The sequence below is a fragment of the Camarhynchus parvulus genome, chromosome 5 (genome assembly GCF_901933205.1).
Source record: "Camarhynchus parvulus chromosome 5, STF_HiC, whole genome shotgun sequence".
Classification (NCBI taxonomy): Eukaryota; Metazoa; Chordata; class Aves; order Passeriformes; family Thraupidae; genus Camarhynchus; species Camarhynchus parvulus.
Genome location: NC_044575.1, coordinates 47,523,000 through 47,535,606, shown reverse-complemented (window position 1 = coordinate 47,535,606; position 12,607 = coordinate 47,523,000). Strand labels below are relative to the sequence as shown.

Here is a 12,607-nt window from a genome sequence, read left to right as displayed (position 1 = left end):
TGTTTGTTTATTCTCACATCAGTGACTGAGAAACTGTAAATAGGTGTGACAGCTGCTGCATCTCCTCTGTTGTCATCACTCTGCTGCTCCTGTGAGACAGGCAGTGAACAGGATGACTACTAGGACTGACAGGAGCATAGTATGATCCTGAGGCAAAGAGTTGTACATGAGCTCTATTACTCCTAAACTGATGTCAGGGTTTCTGTCAAAATCAGCATGCAGCAAGAAGCTGCTTATTTTTGGGGAAGAGCACACCCTGTTCTGCTTGTTGGCCAAGCTCTATTGCAATGGTCCAGAGTCTGAAAGTCCCAGTTTTCTAAACTTCTGTGAGATCACCTGCCAGATTCATTTTGAAGGAAACGACACCACAGCTTAAAAAAACCAAACAACAAGACAAAACATAAAAATCAGAGCTTGATAGTCATGAATCCAGTACCAAAAGACAGAGCTATAAGCTTCAAGCCATGACTTCATTAACATCTGGAAGAACTCAAGGGATGCTCTGAGCATCCCTGCTGGGCCACCTGACTGCACATGTGGAGTAAGAAGGATTTGCCGCTTTGGCTCTGCAACCAATGGCCAGTTTAAGCTTCCACGCTAAAAAGCACCAAACTAGGAATAAGTACTCACTGAGACCCTTATCTCCTCTGTGGCCTCGTGGGACAGTCCAGCCTTCCTCTCTGTATCCTTTAATTTCAGGCGAAACTTTACACTCTTCATGAAAAGTTTTGATGTTTATGAGCATGTAAATCACATTAGAGGTTGAACTCTGTAAGTTGTAGGTCACTGCTGGATGCAGCAGTTGGACAACAACCCTGAAATACAGTGAGCAACAGACACAGCTCTATTGTCTGTCTCTGGTTGCCACCCTGTGTGTGCTTGCCCATGCTGGCCCAGCCTATGGTCCCTCACCTGTCTGGTCATGCCACATTCCTGTCAGACAGAGCAGAGGCACCACAGATCATCAGAGTGTTGGGATGCAATGTCCCAATCATGTCTCACACAAACTTACACTATATGACTGATGGCTGCTTATATTGTAGTGCCCCTGAGATCCCTAGAGTAAGTATGGAGATGCACCCATACCCTGAATGTTACATATTTCTGTTAAAAAGATATCATGGATGTGGTGGAGTCCAGTTGAATTATCATCATAATCTAGGACAATACAAGGTATTGAATTTTTTAATAATTAAAAAATCTAACACTAAGAAATTATTGAATCTGTTTGCATTAATGAACTTATATCCTTGATTAGGGAAGGCTAGAGTGTAAAACTATGTGATTAGTTTTCTAACAGCAAAGATCAGGTGGCAAAACAAGACCAACTGTCATTACAGAAGAGACTCTCCTATTTATTGTTCTCTAGAACTGAGTTTTAAGATTTTTAGTGACAGTTGACTTTGCCATTTCCAAAGCCAACGGTTACAGAAATAATGAGCTGGCTCCTGGGAGCTGGCCAGCATTCTCTACACCAGTTCAAATCAGACCATGTTGTGTTCTCAAGGAAGACAGTAGAGTTTGGCCAAACCTACCTTTGCTTCCTCTTCCATTTCCCTTCACTTGTCAGCATGACCCATGGCATATGCTGGCACCTGAAGGCTTTAAGGCACAGCAAGGGATAGTTTTCATGGCAGCCCAGATTGCAGTTTACATCAGCACATTGTCCTCTGCCTTCTCCCTGCCCGCCCTTCTCCAGACATGCACCGTGCAGAGCAGAGGTCAGGAGACAAATGTTTTAGAGGCAGCAATGTTTATTTAGTCATCCAAATACCAATCTTTAAAGTGCTGTTAAGGGTATTATGTACACTAAAGTGATAAGCAAGATGTGCACCATGAAAACCACCCATGCTGAAAACTACAGCTGGCTGGGTAAAGAAGGTTACCTGTGAAAGTGTAAAGGACAGTTGTAAGAGAAGTCGGGAGGTGCATGTCTCTTCTCTCACTTGATAAGATTACAGGAGAAATGAGTTGCAAAACTACCTTGGAGAACAAGGGAGAGAGCAAGCACAGCAATTCAATTTCTTCTGCTTCTGTTTCATGTCCTTGAGAAATGCCAGAGAACACACCAGGAGAATAAAACATCTGCCACCCTGACAACAAATTTCACTGCCTTGCTCATCTGCATGGTTTCACCGCATGCTCAGTCAGACTGCTCAGAGACCAACACAGAATGAACCATTCACAGGCTGGATCCTATCACAGAATAACCATTTGGCATGCCTTTATGTTAATAACCACATATTTAATGAAGATGACCCTTAGGTCTGTGAGGGGAAAGGTATCATAGCACAGGCAAAGAGAGAAGAGTGTTTGTGAATGTATTTTCAGTATCTTTCACACAAGTGACTGCTGGGTTCAGCATCTAGAGGAGAATTCAGAACTTTTCAGATTGAGATTGTAAACTACTCTGCTCTAGCTGAAGAACAACCAAAGTATAAAACAGAGCAAAGGAGGTGACATTTCCATTCCTGATATTTAGATTCCATATCAAGTATCATCAATTTTTTACTAACCTGCAGCCCCGTAAAGACATACTAACAGGCTTCTGTCTTTAGAAAGGCAACTGGAAAGTTTCTGCCCTGTTGCTTACAGTTTCAGTGATTGCAGCATTTTCGTTTGCTCCTCTGATGCATTTGGATCTCTTGTCCCTGAGCAGAAGAATTGTTTACTCTTTCGTCCCCATCTTCCAGAACTAAACTCAGATTTCTGTAGCACTTGGACTGGACCTGGTGCAACTATAGCATCTGAAATAATTTACAGAAGGTAAGGATGGAGGATATGAGAGACAAAGAAAGAAGGTACCTAAAGAGAAGAGCATACCTGAGTTGGAAGGAAAAATTCTACACAGGCAAACAAGAGAAAAGTTGTGAGGAAACCCCTGAGAAAGATCCATAAAAACTTATATGGTGCATCAAGGAGGGTAAGGTAGAAAGCCAAAAGGAGAAACCCAACATATTTCAAGTGGAGCTCACTTTTAAAGAAGATCTATTATAACACCTCAAAATGCTTTGGCACTTACTGCAGATTATCAAGACATTTAATTATATACTTCATTTAAGCAGAAGGAAAGTTCAGAGAATTACATACTTCAGGCATACTTAATTAGGGTCTAGATATTTAAAGGAGATCAGCTACTCCACGTCCTTGGGTCCAGCTGACATCTCAGAAATCCTTTAAAACTTTAAATTTCAATATTTTTGTTTCTGCATCAGTCCTGTTGTTACTTTTTCTCTCTGAACATACACCTGAAAACCTCTACACATCATTGAAAGAGACACAGCTGTCTTTTTCCCTTCCATGCAGCAACTCTGGTATTGGTCTCTTTTATCAGTCACAGAAGCCAGCACACCATCCCACATTTTGAAAATTCTCTTCCAGCTGTTTTGGCAGGAAAAAAAAGCCACAGTGGAAGTTGGGTTTTGTTTTAGTTATGCAGGCTCATTCCTAGGATTCCACCTTTTGTAATATTTGAAAGGCTTACAAACAAAATTATAAGAAACAGAACCAGCTGAGGTTAACAGCTTTTAATATTTTTTTAAAATATCTCCACACTAGAGGCAATCACTCTGTAAAACAAAATGAAATGGCCCTGCATCCAGCAGCCTGCTTCATAGAGGTGCTGTGCTTTTCTGAAGTGACTGTAACAGTAATGATTTCTAATTAGCTGCTGCTTGGCAGGTTTGGGCTCTGGCAGCTACCAGGAGTGTGAAATTCAGCTAAGACTAAAGATTCAGTGTCAGAGTAGGTGTCATTTCAAAAGGCTGGTGCTGTGAGACAGACTGAGAGCACTGTGTGGGTGTGTGAGCCAGCAGGGAACGGGCGGGCAGCGAGCACCGCTCACAGCTCCAGTTCTGGCTGCTGTGTGCCCATGGTTGTACTCACAGGGAGAGACTTCCACCCTGTACTGCTCCCTGTAATCCTGCCAGCACTGCAAAGAACACAGTCAGTAGGTGCTCAGTGCTCCTGTCTCTGTGTCACAGCTGGCCATGTCTTCTGTGCCTATTCAGTGCCCAGTGTAAGGACAGACCTTCCTCACTGCAGCACCAGAGCCGACAGGACTGCACACCCTGAACACACAGCACCTTCAGAAAAGATGTCAAGGAGTTCACACACTTCATTCTGACCCTTCTTTGTTCCACAGTGCTCATAACTTGCCTATGAAATGTCAGAATCTTGGTTGCCAAAGGCTTCCACCCCATGGAAATGGAACAATCCTGACATGTTAACCACCACAAGAGGTAGATCAAGCCACTGATCAAGCCACACAATTATCATCAGTTTACAACCAATTTTCAAGGATCTTCCTTTCATACTTCAGCATGTATCTGCTGGAAAGAAAATTGTTTATAATAATCAAAGAGAGCCATCAGTTTTTCAAAAGATACCTTTAAAAATCATCATCCCCGTGAGAAGAGGATGGATAATAGTGATTCTGTATGGGATACTATACTTATCAAACCAAGATGTCTGCTGAAACAACAGACAGAGGACTACAACAGACCTCACTAGCTCAGGCAGAAAATGCAATTCATGACCAAAAACACTTCCAAAGAAACTAAAGTCCAGCAGAGAGACATAGCTGGTCACTGTGGAATTTACTTGGGTTGCTGCTGTAATTTTCAGCTTTCCACATCACTGCACTCCATTTGCATGGTCTAATCTTTTATCAATGATTTAATTTGATGGTGTATGGTCACCAAAGGATCACACTGCTTTACTGAATCCTATATAACCTTTTGAATCATTTGGAGATTTTTGCTTTTGTCGGTTATGGAAATGAAGTTAGGAAGATGGGGAAACTAGCTTCCTAATGGCCAGCATCCATTCTATTTTCAACAAAACTTAAACCAGGACCTCCACCCTTGTGTTTGCAGCTCATCAATGAACTGGAAAATTAATCCAAAATTAGCCCAAACCAAGATAACACCACCACCACCACCCCACTCTATAACCAGTTAAGATTTTCCAGCCTATGGATTCTGAGGACCCCACTGGGCTATTCAGCTGCTACCCAGAAACTCCATTCTCGTCGTGTCTCCCAAGAGAATCATTCATTGCTCAGTCTAGGACAAGGCTGGGCTCCTACTGTTCAAGAAAATAGAGACACCTCAATAAGCAATTGGCATGAATGTAGTGCTGCTTCAGTCTTCATTCCTCTTACCTCTAGCTATTCTTTGTGTACAACAGGACCCCAGCTACTGCTGCAATAAAGTGTTGTGAAATGCTTTATGTCTGTAAAACATGTGAATGTCTATTTGCTATTATATTACAACCCTCCTTTCCACACTCAGCAAAGATGGAAATATGTGACATCTGCTCTGTTTGTGAAGTTTTTAGCATGTAATTGCTGAAAACCATGTAAATTATTTCAGAAAATATTAAATGTGTCACAGAATTAGTCTCACAGTTAATGGGCACACAAAACACAAATAAATTATTTCCAGTTTCTTCTAACCCTTGTTGTGCAAAGGTGCACAAACACGTGTGCCACATGAGCCACATCCTCCTTTCCCTTCCCACCACGCACCTCCTACCACATCCTCCTCTTCCAACATGTAAGAACTCCTATGAGAAATTAATCATGCTATTAATTGATGAAAGCACAGTCACTCCCAAAACACTTAGTCTCAGGCTTCCCTGAATTAATAACACGACCAACAGTAGGTTTCCTCTTGCTCTCCTAGAATATTTTTCTATGAATAAGCATTCTCTCTCCATTGGTGCCAGGATTTAAGATACCTCATTTTAAGCAAGTGGACAGTCCTGCTGATGTTACTGGAACAATATACACGTGTTCCAAGTGCAGTAAATGTTTAAGTGTTTTGCTGGATTGGAATCACTGCTTTTAACATCTTTTGACAGCAATTACAAGCACAATCCTGGAACAACAGCCTCCTCCAAGGTGCAGTATCAACACTGTATAAAAACAGTACGCCCAAATCTCCAGTGAATTTTCAAAAGCTTTGCTGGAACAGAAATTTCTACTATACAAGACTTGGAAATGTAGTCTGCAGTGTTACTGCAGTGATAAGGAAAGTGAAGGGATTCCTCTTGTTCCCCACACTAATAAAAATCTAATGCAATTGTGCCAAGCAGTCAGCAGAAAGAAAATGATTCTCACCTCAACTGTTGGCAACATCCTGGACGAGGGCACTGATTTCTGCACACAAATCAGGATTTTGACAACATCTGGATTATACAGCTGGTCACTCTGGCTGTGCTATACCACAGCAAGACATCAGGACTTAAGATTGAACCAAAGCATCCAGGAACTCCTAACGTTAAACTCACATATGCTGATTTGATTCTATTTATTGTAAGTCAAGACATTCTGGAAGAATCAAAGAATGCCAGAGAAAATGACTTTAACCTTTGGAAGAAAGTGGAGCTGGTAGAGTAATGGTCAGTGCCCTATTATGCAGATAAGTGAGCACTGAACTGGTTACATAAAAGAATGACTACAAGCTGCTAGCTAACATTATTAATGTTTAATGATATAGATCAAAGAGGTTTTGTCTTAGGTCTTAGACTATAATCAAGGCAACTTTTGACAAGTTGTTCATGCATCTTTTAATCCCAACTCTCCATTGCTTTGGCAAAGAGCTTGCTTTTTGGTGATCCCACTTTTTACAGAAAAAGACCAGTCCTAAGCATACATCAGTAATGTCAAAGCTTCCAAATGGCCACCATTTAGCACTGTCAAAGACAGACTCCCCAAGTGCAAGCATGGCTGAAAGGTCTGTCTGTCTTTCTCTGGAGCTTTCTTGTCAGCAGAGAATGAACACACAGACACATGCAGCTCACGTTGAGCAAGCAGCCTGGGTTCTGTTTTGAGCTGGTGGGAATAACCTACCCAAACCACAAATCTAAACTCTCTCTTTTTTAATACCTTCAGATTACCTTGCTGTAAGAAAGAACACACAGCTAATAAAGGCTTTGAATCCCTCTCGACCCCTGAGAGGGAGAATAGATAAATAAATAGTGGGAAAACAAATGCAGCTATTATCCTGCACTCTGTTTCCTCTGTGCTGATACAGCAGAGTACAGCAGATCCTAATTGTGCATCCTCTAACATCCAGAAATCTCATTAGAAAGGAATTAAAGGATACTAGACCTATGTCTGGGATTTCTGGAAATGCAGCAGCTCTGTTCAGGCGGCTGGGTGTCCAAGAATGCCAAGCACACCCTCTGTGCACACACCAGCCTTGCAGCACGCACATGGGCTGTCCATGCAAGCTCGAAAATATGAGTATAAAGCTGGTGAAGGGTCTGGAGCACAAGTCTGATAAGCAGTGGCTGCGGGAGCTGGGGATGTGGAGCCTGAAGAAAAATGAGGCTTGAGGGAACCTCATTGCTTTCCACATCCACTTGGAAGAAGATTGTAGCCAGGTGGAGGTTGGTCTCTTCCTCCAAGCAACAAGTGACAGGGCAAATTTGAAACAGCCTCAGGTTGGGCCAGGGGAGGTTTAGATTGGATATTAGGAAACATTTCTTCATGCATAGTGTTGCTACGTGTTGGAACAGGCTACCCAGGGAAGTGGTTGAGTCACCGCCCCTGGAGGTAGTTAATCAATGTGCAGATGTGGCAGTTAAGGACATGGTTTAGTGGTGGACTTGGCAGTGCTACATTAATGGCTGAAACAGATCTTAAAAGTGTTTTCCAATCTTTAAGTGACATAATGACAATTATGTTATGATTCCATAAGTCAAAATGAAAGGATATTTTAAATCAAAGTTTGCAGAATCTGCTATATATACATATATATATCTGCTATCTGCTATAGTATTTTCTTATAAATAATTTGCATGATATTATTGACCCTACATGAACTCAGTTCATCTTGTATATTCCAGGGCTTTTCAGAAGTTATATAGCTCTTAATAATGTATGTTTCATGTGGAAGCAGGGATTATTATTCTCTCAATAGGGAACTATATGGTTTCTTCAAGATGCAGCAATGACCACCTCCCTATTGTGGGGAAGGTGACCTAGATCTCTGTCAATGCAATGAAAGGCTTCAAGTGACTTGAATGATCACTGACCAGACCCGAAATCCTAGAAGAGTAATAGAGAACACAAAAGCAATGAAATTATCTTTATTTTATAATGGTTTTGCTTTCTGCACCAAACTTGCTCATTTGTTTCTCTAGCTCCTGAAGCATGGTATCACTTTACATGTTTAAAACAAACCCTTATTACTCCAATTGAAATGAAAGATTATAAAAATACAACTTTTAATTATTGAACTATACACAAAGCATTCAACTTCTTGTATTTCAAATTCTCAGAACCTGTTTACAAAGAGGTTTGGAACATGGGGGATCATCAACTATATATGATTTACTAAAAAAAAAAATCCACAAAAATAGCCATACTCCCAAGGCTCTTGCTACCTTTTCCCTGTTCTAAACATAAAAGAAGAAAAGACCATTTATCTGACAATTAAAATTTTATTTTTACTGTAGGGAGACATACCCAGCCACAAAAACACTGCAAATTAAGGAAATCCAGTCTTCATTTTCAATATGAAACAGAAAATACAGGAAACACTTCAGGAAAATTAAATTGTAAACATAAATCTTGAAAAACGTATCAGTAACATAATGACTGCAGGTGCTGCCCAGCTCATATCAATTTGGATCATACTGAAGACCATGACATCATTTTTTATTTCTCTGTCTTCCCATTTTTTTCCCCACTAAAAGCTTTTTTTTTTTTTTCAGGTTGAAGACATTTCAACCCTGCTCCCATTAACATTTTTTTCCTCAGCTGGCTGTTAAATCAATATTAATTGTAGTCTGTCAGAAGCAGGGAGGGAGGCAGCTCACCCCTGGGCATCTAGCAGCAACCCCCTAACCTCTGACAAAAGCAGAGAGTGCTCTTAGCCTGGATGGAGCACTCAGTACCTCCCAAAACCAGGCTTTTATGCTGCAAGCAAAAGTCTCTACCTATGAGAAGTGGCTGTTTCTGAGGTTACCTAGACTACAAGAGCGCTCTCAAATCACTGAACAACACAGAAATGAGGCTGTCATACAGCTTAGCAGTGGCTGAACATCTCTGGCACAGCATCTTGAGATGTACAGCATTACTTTAACTAAAACATGGATTTAAAATGGAAACCCAGTGCTAATAGGCTTTGACTAGGTGAGAGTCCTGCTCATTAGCACAAGGGACCTTAAACCAAAGCCAATTAGAGCACCAGCAGAACAGAGGACACCCAAGCCTGCTCAATCAGCTGCTGATTGGAGATGAACACAATGATGCAAAAGGGCTCATTTTAACAACAGATTTAATAGTTACAGTCAAAAGCTGTTCTTCGTGGCACAGCTAATAAATACAAGACAGCTGAGGTGCTCAGGTGGTTGCTCGAGCTGCCCTAAGGAGGAGGTCAGATTTTAACTGTTCATAACACACTGCAGAATCACTGAGGCTGCAAGGGGTGACCATTTACACACACTCTGCTTCTGTGTTTACATCAGAGGGGCTCTAACATACAGGTCATTTATGCTGTCTCACAAGACATCTAGCAAAGCCAACTTGGGTCCTCAGTGAGCAGTGCAAAGGTGTGAAAACATGAAAGCAATTTATAGGAACATAAATAGTCTTCAGTATCCTGTAAAAATAAACTAACTTGAGGGGTAACCATTGCTTGTATGCCTTTAAGCATCTCAGTTTAGGTATTACCTACTTTTCTACAAAATATTAATGTGTCTGGTATTCATCAGGTAAAATGTAATACCTGCTGCAGGTGGATGACAATGAGAGTGATAGCAGATTAAAAGTGATTATGAGCAGGAAGCACAAGCCAATAATTCTCTCGTATTCTCACTCATTTGTTATTGAAGATATCTCACTGGACCACACCACCAGAGACCTGAGCTACAGAAATGATTCAAACAAAAAACCCAAAAAGATATAGCAGTGAAAAGAAAGTTGAAGAAAAGCAGTACCTAAATTAAAGGAGTGTCACACTATGGTGTGTGTCACTATGGTGACAGGAATGGAAGGGCTGGCAGTTCAGAAAGGTACAGGAGGCCTGTGATGGGGAGGAACAGGGGTAACTGCAGCCTCTGCTGTACACAGTGACCTAAGAACTGGATTCATTTCCTTCAGTAGAAAAGGAGCCCAGGAAATCCTCTCCTACAGCTCATCAAAGGTTAATAATTACACAAATTTCCCCTGGAGGAATTCCCCACGTGCCCTGTGCTGTGCAGACCCAATGAGCCCTGTGGCCCCACTGGGAGAGATCTGACAGCCTTGACTGCTTCCCACCAGCCTCATCACTCAAAGGGCTTTGAGCTCCAAGGTATTCCAGCCTTTCTTCCTGAGGTGTATTGCCTTGCCTTCACCTCACACTGAAACAAAAACTATCAATTCACACTTGTGACAAAGGAAAACAACAAATTAACCCCAAAGGATCAGGGAGAAAAGCACATTGCATTAATAACCTTAAGAAGTGTAAGACACATCTGCACTGGGAACTGTTGAGAGAAGCAAAGCAACAGTGCTTTGTGACTCTTCCAACACACAGAATTAGCACAGAAGTTATGTAGAATATGGGACAACATGAATAAGGGAGAGTACAAAAAAGAGAATGGGCAGCTCTAGTCCCAGCTTTGGCACCCTCCACTCTGATTATGGCTAAAACCTGCTGCTGTGCTGCACTCTGCTTCTGTGCTGTGGGGGCATTCCCCTTCAGCTCAGTGCTTAGGGAACAAAAGATGGACACAGGGAGCTCACTGACTGTGCTGAGATGGACCATAGGAAAATGATCTGACACCTGCAAAAGTTCTTTTGAATACTCCAGTTATCAGGAAGATCTCATATCAATAGAAATTATGCTTTCCTCCCCACTGTGGTTTTTCCTTAAAAAAATTCTTAGAAATACATCCAAAGGGAAGAGATGCTTGGACAGCTAACTGCTACCTTCAGAAAGGCAGAGCCTGACACCCCCTCAGAAGTGGACTTTAGGAAGAGAACAAGACAAAACAGCCACTGCATTAATGAAACAGAACAACAGCTCAGGGATTAGATTTGGCTTCCAACAAACAGCTCCAGCTGAAGTCAGCACTCAGGCAGCAACAGTGCAGAAAGGCTTTCCTGGCCCCTATTCCCCCTCTAAATGGTGGGTGATGTTTTTTGGCAAAATCACAAATTACTGGATCCAAATTATTCTTGAAAAAGGCCAATTACGCTTAGGTACCCGCATGAATAGAAGAATATGTCCTGGAAAAGGTAATGGATGGTCAGTGAGTGTGGCTTTGTCTCAAGCACAGCACCTTCTGTTAAAAACCCAATTCACCTGGATTCACCATGATGATTTGTTTGGCTTTGGGTGGCTTATAGCCAGTATATACTTCTCAGTATATTAAGGATGAGTACACTGAACACCAACACCCACAATCATGCCTCGAGCTGGAATCAGAACTAAGCTGCAATTTAAAAAATTTGTTCATGCGAACAGAGGAGTATTTCTATACACGCCAAGCTGGATTCTGTGTGCGTAGATAACAACTTAAAAAAACCCAACAACCACAGCTGCACATACAGTCGCAGTACGGAATGGGGAAAAAGAACCGAAAAATCGCATCTCCGATTTCCATTTACAGCCGGTCTCGGAGGATGGAGAGATGATTCCTCGCCTCGCCCAGCCCGGAGGCGGGCGGGGAGCGGCAGCCGGGCTGGGCCCGCCGCCGGCCGCTAACAGGTGCTGCGCCCCGAGCAGCGCCGCCAACTTTTCCTCAGCAGCGCTAAGCCGCCTCATTTTCTCCCTTTTTTCCCTCCTCCTCGCCCCTTCCCCACGGCGCGGGGCCGCTCAGGTTCACACCCGCACCGACGCAACTTTGGAGGAGAGGGGACCGGAGCGGGAAGCAGAGGAGGGGATGCGCGCCCGCCGCTCCCGCCCGGGCTCCCGTCCCGTCCCGCCCCGCCCCGTGCCACCGTCGCGCACCACCTGCGCGGCCATGAAGGAGAGGTCCATGGTGCTGCCGCTGGAACTGCTGGCGGAGCTGGCGGAGGTGCTGAGGCTGCCGCTGCCGCTGCTGCTGCTGCCGGGGGCGGGCGGGGCGCGGGGGCGCGGCGCGGGCACCGCCTCCCCAGCAGCGGCGGGCGCGGCCGCGGCAGCGGAGCCGACACCGGTACCAGTTCCAGCTCCGGCGGCTCCCGGCACGGCCCGGCCCGGCCCGGCGCGGCTGGCGGGCGGCTCGGCAGGGGGCGGGGGGCGGCGGCGACCCAGCCCCCGCGCTGGGCTGCGCTCGGCCCGCCCCCGCGGCGGGGCTCGGCCGGGGCGGCTCCGCCCGCCCGCCCGGCGGCACCTGTGGGGCGGCCTCGCTTCCCCTCACGGCCGGCGGCGGCCGCGGCGGCCCGGGAACCCCACGGCGGGGCCAGCCCCGGCCGGCAGGAGCCCCTCGGCCCCCGGGGCTGTTTGCCTACGCGGAACGGCTCCGCAGCCCGAGCCTGGGTGCGCGGGCACGGCCGCGGGGCCCCGGGCTGGGTCCCGCCGCTCGGAGCCGATGGCGGGCCAGGGCTGGGGAGCGAAGCGAGGGGCGAGTAAAGCAGCGACGGCAGATGCGGCTCGGCTCGGCTCGGCTCTGGCGGCGTGTG

At 44.6% G+C, this 12,607-nt stretch overlaps 1 protein-coding gene across 2 annotated transcripts in view; it reads right to left on the bottom strand.

Annotated features, from left to right (window-relative positions):
* The window catches only part of C5H14orf132 (chromosome 5 C14orf132 homolog), a 40,853-nt gene extending 28,790 nt beyond the window's left edge, over positions 1-12,063 (bottom strand). Inside the window, exon 1 of one of the 2 annotated variants that reach the window (XM_030949665.1) lies at positions 11,958-12,063. In XM_030949665.1, coding sequence (XP_030805525.1) covers positions 11,958-11,984 — 27 coding nt within the window. In that variant the 5' untranslated portion in view covers positions 11,985-12,063. Of the gene's footprint in view, positions 1-11,954 lie in introns of both variants that reach the window. The other variant, XM_030949664.1, reaches the window with a different exon arrangement.
* Positions 12,064-12,607: the final 544 nt, after the last annotated feature.